The sequence below is a fragment of the Octodon degus genome, unplaced genomic scaffold (assembly GCF_000260255.1).
Source record: "Octodon degus isolate 3935 unplaced genomic scaffold, OctDeg1.0 scaffold00007, whole genome shotgun sequence".
Taxonomy (NCBI): Eukaryota; Metazoa; Chordata; class Mammalia; order Rodentia; family Octodontidae; genus Octodon; species Octodon degus.
Window position 1 is genome coordinate 18087913 of NW_004524583.1, and position 14251 is coordinate 18102163.

At 46.9% G+C, this 14251-nt stretch overlaps 1 protein-coding gene across 2 annotated transcripts in view; it reads right to left on the bottom strand.

The window, feature by feature from the left end:
- The window catches only part of Ppp1r36 (protein phosphatase 1 regulatory subunit 36), a 27554-nt gene that overhangs the window by 10155 nt on the left and 3148 nt on the right, over positions 1-14251 (bottom strand). Inside the window, exons 3-7 of one of the 2 annotated variants that reach the window (XM_004624916.3) lie at positions 7238-7324; positions 6282-6376; positions 6109-6175; positions 4429-4527; positions 2022-2156 (exon numbers count right to left, since the gene is read on the bottom strand). In XM_004624916.3, coding sequence (XP_004624973.2) covers positions 2022-2156; positions 4429-4527; positions 6109-6175; positions 6282-6376; positions 7238-7324 — 483 coding nt within the window. The remainder of the gene's footprint in view (positions 1-2021; positions 2157-4428; positions 4528-6108; positions 6176-6281; positions 6377-7237; positions 7325-14251) is intronic. The other variant, XM_023701854.1, reaches the window with a different exon arrangement.

Genomic DNA, 14251 nt, shown 5'->3' on the forward strand with positions numbered 1-14251 from the left:
GCTTTGCTAAGCTTGTTCTAAGTAGGTGCTTTAGACCACTGAGCCATCTCACCAGCCCCTCGGATTATTATTTTTATTTTTTTATTTTTTAATTTTTGCAGAACCAGGGATTGAACTCAGGTCCTTGTGCTTGCCAGGGAAGCACTTATTCTACTGAGCCATCTCCCCGGCCCCAATCCCCGATTTTAAACATCTTCTAAGCCAAGAGGTACTGGGCTGAGCATCAGGACTTTTTCCTCGTTACTTTGAGTTTTGCAATGGGCAGCAGGGCGCAGGGGCAGCTGCCTCCTCTAGCCTGTCCTTTGCCCTCAGGATTAGTGAGCAAATTAATATGGAGACAGATTGGGACCAGTCGTGTCCCGCCACCATACTTACTTTTTTACTTCACAGAATGTACTCTGATTTTTAAAATTCTAGTCTATGCTCTTTTTTACTTAGGAAATGGATGTCTTCTATTAATGCGCGCTGCGGGCGCCGCTGGCGCTCTGGCCCTGGGTGCTGGTCTCGGCTCACCTCGGTGGTGCTCAGCAATCTCTGCTCCTTACCTAATGCCTCCCCCACCATCCTATGCTCCCAATGCCTACATTTTCTCTGTACTGTTGCACTCCACACGACTCCTGCGGTGGTGGCATCCAGCGTGTGTTGAGACATCCGAGCAAGGTGTGGACTGTAGAGTTCTATGTTCTAAACTGAAAGGCTCATCAATAATATTCTATAGGAATTTCCCCAGTTCAGTTAAAGTGTTTGAAAGCTCTAACATATAACAAACAATAAATGTACCAGAGGGAGGAAAAAAAGTACTAACAGATATTTTTGGAAAGTTGGATAAAGAAAAAAATATTTTAGGGCAGGGAGAAATCATGTAGTGGGGCCGGGGAGATGGCTCAGTGGAATAAGTGCTTCCCTGGCAAGAGCAAGGGCCTGAGTTCAATCTCCAGTTCCACCAAAAAAAAAAAAAAAAAAAAAAAGAAAGAAAGAAAAGAAAAAAGAAAAAAAGAAATCATGTAGTGAGTTCTTTCCATTTAGTTACTTACTTACTTACTTATTTATTTATTGAAACTTGGTGGCACACAACTATAATCCCAGCACTGAGGAATCCTGAGGTAGGATAACAAATTCAAATCCAGCCTGGGCAATTTAGTGTCTGTGTCTCACAATAATACTTTTTTAAAGGGCTGAGGATGTAGCTGAGGATGATTAAACTGGGGATGGGTTTAATCCCCAGTATGAAAGAAAAGAAGAAGGAAAGAAAGAAAGAGGACGAGGAGGAAGAGGAGGAAGGGGGGAGGAGAAGGAAGAGGAAGGGGAGGGAGAAGGAGGAGGAGGATGAGAAGGAGAAGAAGGAGGAGGAGGAGGAGAAGGGGAAGGAAGAGGAGGAGGGGGAAGAGGGGGAGGAGGAGGGGGAAGAGGAGGAGGAAGAGGGGAAAGAAGAGGGGCAGGAGGAGGGGGAAGAGGAGGAGAAAAAGAAAGAGGAGGAGAGGAAGGAGAAGAGGAGGAAGAGAAAGAGGAGAGGAAACGAGGAAGAGAGAGGGGGGGAAAAAAGAGGAAGAGCAGAGGTAGGGAGGGGCGGCAGGGAAGAGGAAGCAGTTTGGGGCTAGGGATCAAAGCTTTCCATTCTCTGATCCAAACCTTTGAGTCCTTTTTAAATTTTAACTCCAGCAATGTAGGCATTGTCCTCTTCAGGCAAACCTCACCCTCCACTGGTCCTCCTGTAACCTGCCCCAGGGTAGCTCACCCTCACAGCTGCGCTCCCTGCCCCCACCCTACCGCACTGTCCCTTGGAGGCTCCCCCTCCCAGGAACCCGGCCAGTTCAGCTGAGAGCCAGACTACATGGTGACATGCAGACCCTGAGTGCCCAGCCAGGGAACTCCTGCCCCACTCCCGGCCTCCCGTGATCACAGCGGGCCCAAGGAGGGCTTGGATGGATCTTCACTGATGTCCAGTTTTGAGACCAACATCAAGGGGACATCTCCCCTAGGGCCCCCGGGATGGCACGCAGTCACTGAAAGTGTGCGCTCACCTTCCGCAGCACATGTGGTGCTTGTCTGGCATGTCCGAGCCCAGCAGGAGGACACAGTACTTCTTGGCCAGGTATTTCTGGGCTGCTGCTAACTTGCTGGAGACCAGCTCCATCTCCTTCTTCTCTACAAGACCCCTGGGGGAGAAAAGAAGACAATATAGATTAACTTGAACCAGTGCCTCGTGTTGATGAGTAAAAAGCCAGACGCCAACTACTTTGAAATAAACACTAGGGAGTCGTCAGATTTTCACTGTATCACTTGTTCCCTTGGAGCTGTGGTACGGGGAGCTGCTCCAAGCCTCTTGATAATGATTAGCCTTGGCAATCACTATCTCGAGGCTGCGGTGAATCTTCCCTTGTTTCTAATTCTTTACTTTTTTTTTTTTTTTTTTGGAACCGGGGATTAAACTCAGACCTTTGCACTTGCTAGGGAAGTGCTTATTCCACTGAGCCATCTCCCCGGCCCATGCTAACTATGCATCCTCAGTTTCACATGCAGCTAGCCCTAGCCTTTGCAGAGAAGCTGGGCTCATAAAGTTACCACACTGGTTGCTCAGCTTACATCGCTTACATTGTCCACCTTTTTTTCCCAGCAGGTGCTTGCTACCATAGCAACTTTCCTGCTCTAAGAGCCCGGCTGTGGAACCCTGCCAGGGAAGGCTTTACAGGAGAAGCAGGGTCGGAATTATGTATTCGATTCTTTATAAAGCTGCTGTTCAGAAATATTTATCTATCCCTCTATGCTTTGCAGGCTGATTATGTAAGAGAGTTTTGTGCTTTGAAAACAGTCTGCCGCCGTGAGTGCATGATTTTGTCCAGCATTCCTAGCAGCCAAGTCATGGGTTGGTTCCGCATGGACTGGCGAGGGCAGCTGGGCTCTTGGAAAGTTCCAGGGCTTTGGAAAGGTCACCGAAGGGAGAAGCATTATTCTGCTCTGGATTCTGAGTGCCCGGGTTTTTGCCTTGGGGGACTCAAGCCACCTCTGCCTGAAGCAGTTCTATCCTTTAGAAATAACCCTCAGGTGCCCCGCGCCCCCCCTTTCAGGCAGAATGTCATTTTAGCCAGATCTGTAATTAGTTTAAACTTTTATAGGTTTAAAATTAGCAGCATAGGGCTGGGGAGATAGCCCAACAGCCTAAGCGTCTCCCTGGCAAGCACAATGTCCCAAATTCAATCCCAGGTACCGCTAGATAAATAAATTAATTAAGGGCCGGCCAAATAGCTCAGCAGATTAAAGCACCTGCAAGCAGGCACAGGGGTCAGGGTTCGATCCCTGGGTCTGCCCCGGGGCATGCTGAGACTATAGAGACTGGGCATGGTGACACGCAGCCGTTATCCCAGCTCTTGGGAGGCTGTAAACAGGCGGGCTCACTACAAGTCCGATCTAGTAGTGACACCCTGAACACCCTGTAGACCCTTCCCTAAAATACTAATTAATTAATTAATTAATTAAATACATAAATAGGGCTGGGGAGGTAGCTCAGTGGTCTTGCCTGCCTGGCAAGTGCAAGGACTTAGGTACAGTCTCTGGTACTGCATGCTATACTGTGTGCCAGCCACCAAGACCCAGTGTGGTGGTGTGTGCCTGTAATCCCAGCACTGGGGAGGCTGAGACAGGAGGATCACTATGAGTCTGAGCTGTGTAGTGAGACCCTGTACTAAATACATACATACAAGATTAAAATAAAAAATAAAATAAAAAATAAAAAATAAATTAGGGGCATAAAAACCCTTGAGCAAAACACAGCATACACCGTTCTGAACGGTAGCCAGTAGCCGTGTGCACGGTTGATGAATCCCTACTGCGGCTCATCTGAGGCGAGATGGGTTGTGAGTGCAAAATAAATAGCAGATATGAAAGACTTTATTTTTTAAGAAGTAAAATAACTCAGTAAAAACTTAATGGTATTGACTACATGTTGCAAAGATAACAACTTTGAGTGGCTGGGTTATGTAACCTAAAATTAATTTCATCTGCATCTTTTTACATGGTAAAAAGACATGGTAACTAGAAACATTCAAACTCTGCATGTGTCTTTCATTATATCTCATTATTAGGCAGTTCTGGTCTATACCAGTTGAGATATTTTCTTATAGACATATACATGTAGGGGCCAGCAAGATAGCTCAGGGGTCTAAAGCGCCTGCTTAGGCAAGCTTAGGCAAGCGCAGGGACCCAGTTTGATCCCTGGCGTGCCATGTCAGTCCTGCCCCCAGGGCTGAGCTGGGAGGGGATATGCATGTATTTTTTTCAGTGAACTGAAAAAATGGCAAATTTCTCCATGTCCAATGTCATATACACTCTAAAGATTTAAAAAAATTTCCATCATCTCTTCACACTGGATAAAGGTTAGTTTTGATACTGGTGGTGATAAAACTCCAAAGTGCATCATCGATTGATACTTACACCATATAGCTTTTGGGCTTCTTCTCCAGTGAGTTTTTTTCCAAGTAATGAGACAAATAGTACAATAATGCCATGAGGAAAATGTCAAGGTTCTTATTTCTACAGAGAGATATGGGGAAAAGAAAGAAATCAATACTAACCAACTTTCAGTAGCAGGTTTGTCATAAAAGTCTGTATGGACACACCAAAAAAGAATACATAAGCAGAAATATATTTTATCCTGCCTATCACACAACTAATTTGCCACTTAAATTTTTCTACCATATTATTGAAGATTTAACAAATCCTTTTTTTTTTTGCAGAACCAGGGATTGAACTCAGGCCCTTGCACTTGCCAGGCAAGCGCTCATTCTACTGAGCCATCTCCCACAGTCCTTTTAATTTTTTACTTTATCTTTATAACTTTTTTTTCTTTCTTTTTTAAAAAATGTATTTAGGATAGTGCCTACAGGGTCTCACTACGTAGATCGGACTTACAGTGATTCTCCTGTTTTCAGCCTCCCAAGCGCTGGGATTACAGGCACGCCCCACTAAACCTAGACTCTGGCCGGCTCAGCCTGCCCTGGGGGTGGAGCTGGCACAGCAGGCTGCGTATTGAACCTCCCACCCCTGCGTCTGCCTGAGCAAGTGCTTTAATCTGCTGAGCTATCTGGCCAGCCCTAAAACTTTTGTTTTTAAAATACTTATTTATGGGGCTGGAGAGATGGCTCAGTGGTCTAAAGCACCTGCTTGGAACAAGCTTGGCAAAGCCCAGGGACCGCGGTTCGATCCCCCAGCACCACATGCCAGCCCGCCCCGCCCCCTGGTGGGCTGAGCTGGCCACACACACACACAATAAATAAATGTAATAAATAAAAATGAATAAATATTTAAAAAAAATAAAATAAAATACTTATTTACTTATCTATTTACCTATAAGCTGCTGCTGCTTTCCTGGCTCCCCCTGCGGCGCACACTGCCCTCATGGCCTGTGGTTGGGCCTGCCAGTCTCCAGGGCGCCGACTTCGTGTGAATGCACGCTCACGTGCCAGGGAGCGGGTGTAGCTCAGGGGTAAGAGTACTTGCCAGGCCCTCGTCACCCCCAGGGAGCGGGTGTAGCTCAGGGGTAAGAGTACTTGCCAGGCCCTCGTCACCCCAGGGAGCGGGTGTAGCTCAGGGGTAAGAGCACTTGCCAGGCCCTCGTCACCCCAGGACCACAAAAAAATAACCAAAGCAAGGGCGGAGCCACACACAGCCATGTAAAGGAAATGTTATCTATCACTTTCCTATTGTGTAGCTAAAATGCTCTGGAAAATAAGAATGCCCAGAGCCACTTTTTGGGAGTTTTGGCACTTTGGGGGACTGCCAAACATAATTACCAGAGCAAACTGTTCTATGATAAACAGGTCTCCCTGAACAGCTACACAAGAACAGTTCAGTCCGTAAGGGGCTCTTATGCCTGGCTTTCTGTACTCCCCACCCCAGCGATTCCTAGGACTTGGGGACTTGGGGCGCCTGTGACTCCCACCATCCTTGCTCAGACTCTGCTTGCTGCCTTTGAGGCTAGTTTCCGGGAGGTCGGCTTGCGCACAGCCAACCTCATGCTCTTTCTCTAAAAATCACTACTCGTCATTGCTTATCACATGAAATTACCCCACAAGGAAAGTGGAAAGATCCACCATAGCTCACAACACTCTATACCTCATAAATGTCGTAAAAGAACAGATCCGCTGCATCTCACTATCTTGGAGCAAAAACAAAGCAACATCTGAAAGAGGAGAAGATGGACAGTTGAAGGAGGGGCCAAAAGCGGCCTGAGAAGTTCACACCAAATAGTGCACGGGAGGAGGAGGAGGAGGAAGGGGTTAACTTACACTTAACATCGTCCAGTGTAATGTGGCCCTGCTGACCTCGTTTCTCTAAGGCCTTTGTCACCTCATCTCTTGAAGAAAGCCTTTTATCTGTCAACCTGTCATTGAATATAGGCGTCTGCCAGTGTTTTGTTTTTAAGGCTTTAGTTGTATCTAATCTAGCCTGCCATGCACGAAGCATTTACCGTAAAGTAATGGGGAGCCTGAGGATCATGCACAGGCTTCATCTAATGTAACACCCCTTAAAAATGCACTTTATTAAACATTGTATTTAGGACCAGGGAGATGGCTCAGTGGAATAAGTGCTTCCCTGGCAAATGCAAGGCCCTGAGTTCAATCCCTGGTTCAGCTAAAAAACAAAACAAAACAAAGCATTGTGTTTATTAGGGCAGGGGCAGAAGGCATGCACATTCCCTGATAGAAGATGTGACCCCAGGGCTGAGGAATAGCTCCACAGTGGGGTGACCACCTGGCACACACAGTGCCCTGGGTTTGGTCCCCGACCCCCTGCCACATGAAAAACAAAGCACAAATCCTATCCAAGATTTGCTCATCTGTTCTGGTATAGTTACCATTTTCAGATTTTTTTTTTTTTTTTTTTAAACTATGAAAAGTTGGTAGCAGACAAGTTTTCACAGGGATGCGTTGGGGGACTCTGTCACTCCACCCCAGTTCTGCAGTAGCACTTCTTTGCCCTTGGTGGCTATTTGTCTTTTTCTTCTTCTTCTTCCTTTTTTTTTTTTTGTGGAATTGGGGATTGAACTCAGGCCCTTGCACTTGCCAGGCAAGCACTTATTCTACTGAGCTATCTCCCCAGCCCCTTGATAGTTATTTCTCCTTGATGGATATTTCAACTGGGTATAAGTATAACGGACTGGTATCTTCTTAGAGTCTGGAGAGACTTAAAGGATTCCTGAGAGGAGCCATCGGCAGCCCCTGGGGAGGAGCAGGTAAGCCACCTTTCCATAGCCGCGCCATCCGCTTCCACAAAGTGCACCGCTTTGCCTTTCTTTCCTTTGTCCTTGAGTTCTAATGCGGGTGCAAAGCTGCAACAGAAATGAGGTAGTCAGCAACTTTGCCTCTTCCCAGGGAAGAGGACCCACACCAGGACCCCGGCTCACGCAACCCTAGGCCCAGTATCAACTATTTGTTTTGTTTTTAAATTAGATTTTATTGGCACGTTTTAGATGCACACAATGGTCACACTCATCATGATTTGTACTGGGACATGATCTAATTTGTTTTTTTCCCTCTCTCCCTATCTTCCCTTTAATCCCTCTTTCCCTCCCCATTTACAAAGCTTTGTTTTCATATTTTCCTTTTTTTTTTTTTTTAACTTGTTCCTTTTTTCTTTTCCCCTTTTGGACTACCATCAATTATTTACTTTGTTTTGTTTTGTTGAAACAGGGTTTCACTGTGTAGTTCAGGCTGGCCTTGAGCTTACTTTGTAGCCCAGGCTAGTCTCAAACTCGCAATGATCCTCCTGCCTCAGCCTCCCAAGTGCTGGGATTACAGGTGGGCGCTGGAACTAGCATCAGTTGTGAGCGGAGACTGAATCGCTTCAGTCCCAGCAATGTTCACTTCATGTATTCACATGTGGAACTGTTACCTAGAGAAAGATTAGATCTGAAGACTTTACATTCAACCTCTCTACCTCAGCAGCCTCCAGACCACTCAGACCACACACAAATACTTCTTTTTTTTTTTTTCTTTTTCCAGTTTTTGCTGTTGGTCCATGTTAGTCTTACATAATGATTACACTCCTGGTGCAGAGGTGATTGCAAGCCCATACCACATGTTAGTTCTTTTCTCATGCCCTTTCCCTCCCTGACTCCTGCCTCCATCTCCTTTTTTTTTTTTTTTTGTACCCAGAATTGAGCTCAGGATCTTGCACTTGCCAGGCAGGCATTTGTGCTCTAATTTTTAGATTTCTTCCCATTATTGGGCTCTGGGTTTTTTTTACAGAGGTTTTTTTTTTTTTTTTTTTCTTTTTCCAGTTTTTGCTGTTGGTCCATGTTAGTCTTACATAATGATTACACTCCTGGTGCAGAGGTGATTGCAAGCCCATAGCACATGTTAGTTCTTTTCTCATCCCCTTTCCCTCCCTGACTCCTGCCTCCATCTCCTTTTTTTTTTTTTTTTGTACCCAGAATTGAGCTCAGGATCTTGCACTTGCCAGGCAGGCATTTGTGCCAGTGAACTACATCTCCGGTCTTCCCTCCATATCTTTATATTTTTTTGCTGTACCGGGGATCGAACTTGGGACCTTGTGCTGGCAAGGCAGGACTCCTCCATCTCTTTTCAGCAGGTGGGAGTCTGAGGCAGGATCACTAAGAGTTCAAGGCCAGCCTGGGCTACATAAGCGAATTCAAGACAAGCCTGGGTGGGGGAGATAACTCAGGGGCATAAGCGCCTGCCTGGCAAGCGCAGGGTCTTGAGTTCGATTCCTTCATACTGCAAAATTTAAAACAACAACAACAACAAAACCTCCCTACACTCATAGTGAGACCTGTCTCAAATCCCACCCTCCAATAACAAGGGATCACAAAAAGCAACAAGTACGTAGTGAGTGGAGCTCTAAGTGTCAGGAATTGTTGTGACATCGAACCCAAGACAGCCTGAGTAGGGCTAATGCACAGACTCCCGGGAAGGTCAGCAGCTGCTAAGGGGAAGGCAGAAAGGCCTCAGAGAGCAGCACGTTGCCATTCCTGCCTTAGACTGCACTTTCCAGGGTAGCCGTGCTATCTGCCCAGTTCTCTGGCTTGGCACCCACTGTGGGTGATGATTTGTTTTTCTGCCTGAAACAGTGCTACCTGGATAACCTCTGTCCAAAGTTATGTGTCCCTCTGTGAAGCGTAAGTACAGACGCAGTAACGGAAGCACCGCCTCCCAACTTCACTCACCCTCTAACGATTATCAGTCACTTAGACCTTTGTTATCAGTCACTTAGACCTTTGTTATGGCCTTGTCAAATCCCACAAATGTTGTTACAGAGCTGGGTGCATGCCTGCAGTTCCAGCACTCTGGAGGCTGAGGCAGGAGGATCGCTTTGAGTTCAAGACCAGCCTGGGCTACATAGTGAGACCATCTCAAAATACGAAACAGCTGGGGATATAGCTCAGTCGCGCAAGCTCCTGAGTTCAATTCCCAGCACCAAAACTGAATAAAACTTTTTTTTTTTTTGGCAGTACCAGGGATTGAACTTGGGACCTTGCACTTGCCAAGCTGGCGCTTATGCCACTGAGCTATACCCCCGACCTACAAAATGAATTTAGAGAGCCTCCCTGTAAGAGTAATAAAATCAGTTTGCTACTCTGTTCTTCTGAGAATCTTTGCCACCCTCTTGGCAGTGTTCCTGTTGTATAAGAAGTTAGCTCCTAAAAGCAAGAATAGGGTGCCACACCTCAAGAGAATAATAATTTGTAATTTTCCTTCTCCCTTTTCTCTTTCAGACCGTCAGCACTGAGTTGGCCAGTGGACGATTTCTCAAGTTTTCACTCTTTCTGGTGGTGCTCTTGGTCTCTAAGGACTGTGTTCACAAGGAAGGGTGTGGCGGGGCGTTAGGGATGGGAAGGGAAGGAAACCAAGAAAGGGGAGGGCGCCAGATGCTACCTCAAAGGAGGTTGGGGAATTAGGGGAGCAGAGGAGGAGGGTGGTGATGGAGAGCTTGGGTTTCCATGTCTGTGTGCTTCTACACTATGCAAGTATTTATTTATTTTGTATTTTAGGGAAGGGTCTACAGGGTGTTCAGGGCCTCACTACTAGATTGGACTCCTAGTGATCCACCTGTTTACAGCCTCCCAAGAGCTGGGATTACAGGCGCACGCCACCCACCGCGCCCAGTCTCAAATCGCCATCACAGTGCGCACCTGGGGATCGAACTCCCGCCCAATGTACCTGCTTTCAGGCACTTTAATCAGCGGAGCTATTTGGCAGGTATTGGTGGAGCCCTTTATGCAAGAACTTATAAGGGTGCATTAGCTGATTACCTGTGTAACTGAGAAACAGTAGAGAGGTTTACAAGAAGAAACACCACGTGCTCAGTACCTTCTACTGAGAAACCGCTGAGCCCCCAACAGCATATTCGGACCCCAGAGCTGTAGGGCATTCCCACAGCTGTGCTCCTGTGTGAAGTGCACATTACCACCTCCTGTCCCTAATATGTTCTGGTTCATCCCCGGGCTAGGAAGTGTTCTGGGTCTCTTAAGCCAGCATCCATGACATTTGCCTTTCTCTTCTCAAGTGGCTGATACATTGTGACAACGTGAGAACTGAGAAGCTTAGAAGCTTACCTAAGTGACTGGGGGGGGGGGCAGGGTCCTCACTTTGTAAACATCCTGAGCTTGTGAAAAACAGGCTTGCTCCCCCCACCCCTTTACTCTTGTCTGCTGTCTTCTGCCACCCTGAAGGCTGTCCTCTGCCATGCCCCACCCCACACTGGAGCCAGTTGCTTATGGCCTGAAACCTCCACAAACCATGAGTTGGATGAACCTTTCCTTCATTTTGGGCCTTGTGTATTTCTGTTGGTTTCAGGTTTGGCTGGTTTTGGGTGTTGCGTGTTTTGCCTCATCAAGGAAAAGCAAAGTAGCTAAGACACACTCTGTATCTGTGACGGTCAGAGAAGACTGTGTCTCTCACCCACTCCTCATCCCTAAAATGCAGTTTCTTAATTTCCTAGTTTGCCTGCAACGTTTTCAGAGGAGGAAACCTTAAAATGAGGAATTTTAAAAGGTCTGGGACTGTAGGGGGGGGGGAGATCTGGGACTATGAACTAAGTAAATGCATTTGGAATTCTACAGTTCTGGGGCTAGGGGACACAACAGATATTTACCCAAGGCCGTCGCTTGGCTGGTGGAGAGCTAAGGCTTGGTAAGGCCCTTGGGCCCATGTTTGCCATTGGTGGTAGGTAGCACCAGGCCTTAGCCAAGAGCTGACATTTGCTGGCAGGCTCAGAAAGTCTCCCCACCAAGCTGGCTAGAGGGACAGAGGTCACTGTGGGCTCTACCAGCAGCTCTAAAGGAGCCAGTGCCCACAGTGCACACAGGCTGCTAGGGAGCAATGTCAGCACCTGCGCAAAATTGTCCCAGACCCTGCACTTCTGCTTGGTTCCCAAAATGTAGTTGGAGCTCATTTGCATGTCACAGGAGGCTGAGGAGAAAAGGATCACAAATGTAAGACCAGCCTCAGCAGCTTAGCAACTCTGTGAAACCCTGCTTCAATAAAAAAGAAGGAAGGAAGGAAGGAAGGAAGGAAGGAAGGAAGGAAGGAAGGAGGAAAGGGAAGGTTGATAATGTCTCAAGATCTTGGGTTCGAACCCCTGTATCAAGAAATAAAAAAGGGGCTGGTGAGATGGCTCAGTGGTCTAAAGCACCTACTTAGAACAAGCTTAGCAAAAAAGCACAGGGACCGCGCAATCCCCCAGCACCACATGCCAGCCAGCCCCGCCCCCTGGTGGGCTGAGCTGGCCACACACACACACACACACACACACACACACAAATAAATAAGAAAAAAAAAAGAATTTAAAAGAAAGAAAAAAAGACTGGCCTGATAGCTCAGCAGACTAACGCGCCTGCTTAGGCAGAGGCAGGGGCCAAGTGTTCCATCCCAGCATGCCGTGCCGGCTCTGCCCCCGGGGTGCGCTGAGAGGCGATTGAGACTGGGCCTGGTGACATGCGCTTGTAATCCCAGCGCTTGGGAGGCTAAAAACAGGAGAATCACTGCATGTCCGATCCATGTAGTGAGACCCTGAACACCCTGTAGACCCAGCCCTAGATACAGAGAAAGAAAAAGAAAAAGCTGGCAACAAAATCTGACTGGCAAAGACCTCAAGATACTGGAATTATCAGTCACAGAATGTGGAGCAAGTGTAACTAGTACAATAAGCACATAAAAACAAAGTGGTAACTCCTAACAGTGGTAGGCTGGTTGTCTTTGGGGATAGAACTGGGCAGGAATCACTTTTGTTACTTTGAATGTTTACATTCTTTTCTGTATATGTGTACAATTTGATAGTGAGAAAAATATAAAATAATGGAAATGTAGAATATAGTAAATTAACAATTAAAATATAGTCAATTAAAAACTTAAAAAGTACGTATGAGTATACCCCCCCATAAATATATGGGGTGGGTCAGAGAAGACGGAGGAGGGAGAAAATCTGAGAGCTAAATGTTAACATGTTAAAACTTATTCTTACTGGGTGAGAGTATCAATTTTTCACTTGTTTTTGCTTATTGGCTTGGACTGTTTTCTTTTTTCTTTTCTGTATTTAGGACAGGGTCTACAGGGTCTCACTGCATGGATCAGACTCAGTGATCCTCCTGCTTACAGCCTCCCAAGCACTGGGATTACAGGCACGTGCCACCATGCCTAGTCTCAATCACCTTCTCAGTGCGCCCGCCTGGGGGCGTGGGGGGGGACGGTGGCACGGAAGGCCAGATGATCAAACTACCAGCCTCTGGGGCTGCCTAAGCAGGAGCTTTTTTTTTTTTTTTTCAGAATCAGGGACTGAACTCAGGCTCTTGCGCTTGTCAGACAAGCACTTATTCTACTGAGCCATCTCCCTGGTCCCAAGCAGGGCCTTTAATCCACTGAGCTATTTTTGGCTTGGACTTTTGTTTTTGTTTTAGTACTGGGGATACCTAGGAGTACTCTAATGTTGTGTCACATCCTTAACCCTTTTTATTTTGAGACAGGGTCTCCCTGAGTTGTCTGAGGTGGTCTTAAAATTACAATCCTCCTGTTTTAGTCCCCAAGTAACTGGGATTACAGGTGTGTACCACCAGACCCAGCCACAGGTTTTTTGTTTGTTTGGGTTGGTTTGTTTTTTGCTATTTATTTATTTATTTATTTATTTATTTATTTATTTATTTATTTTTGTGGAACCGAGGACTGGACTCAGGCCCTTGCGCTTGCCAGGCAAGCACTTATTCTACTGAGTCATCTCCCCGGCCCCCTGTTTTTTGCTTTTTGAGACAGGGTTTCACTTTGTAATTCAGGCTGGTCTTTAACTCACTATGTAGCCTAGCCTGTCCTTGAGCTTGCAGCAATCCTCCTGCCTCAGCCTCCTAAATGCTGGAATTATATAAGCATGAACCACCACACTTGGTACCATTTTAAAAATTACTTTCATACACTTATTTCATAATTTTAAGAAGTTGGTACATTTCTTAGGGTTCTGCCCCCCCCCCTTTTTTTTTTGAGACAGGGCCTCACCATGTAGTTCAGGGGCTGCCCTTGAGCTCACTTTGTAGCCCAGGCTGCTCTCAAACTTGCAGTGATCCTCCCACCTCCTGCATGCTGGGATTGCAGGCCTGGGGTCTGGCTTTGATCACTTCACTTCCCAGTCCGGTTCTGCACCTGCCTTTCTTTTATAGCGCCAATTCCCACGTACTGGCTTCTTGACCTGTGGGGTGCAGGCAGGCACCTCCAGGCCTGCAGGTTTAAAGCAGCAAGCTTGTTGTCTTCCACAGCTCTCCTAGGTACACACTCTCTCCCTTGTCTTGCCAGAGCTCCTCTGGGGCCCAGACACCTCCCCGGGGATGGCTGCCCCATGTCCCGTCCACCTAACCCAACTAATCTGAATCTCACACTTGATGCCCCTACAGGAGGGGACTTCTAGAGCACAGATCCAGCCACCCGTGGTGCCTGGAAGGCTTTTTGGAGTAGGGCTGCCACCTCTGTAGCTTCTACCCGGGCCCCAGTCTTCTCAGATGCCCTCAGACTTCAAGGGGAAATCAGTCAGTATATTTCTACGAAATCTAAACAGGAACTCTTTCCTAAAATCCACAAAGGTCTGCTTTTTTCTACTTTATGAAGTCTCTTGGCAGGGGCACTGGACTTAATCTAATTTGCCTCGGCGAAGAGCAGCTGCACCTCAAAAGGTCTGAGCCTTTCATTCATTGTACCCCTTTCTCCTTCTCCCCAAGGGCCCCAATGTCTGTTGTATACACCACACAGTCTAGTTCATA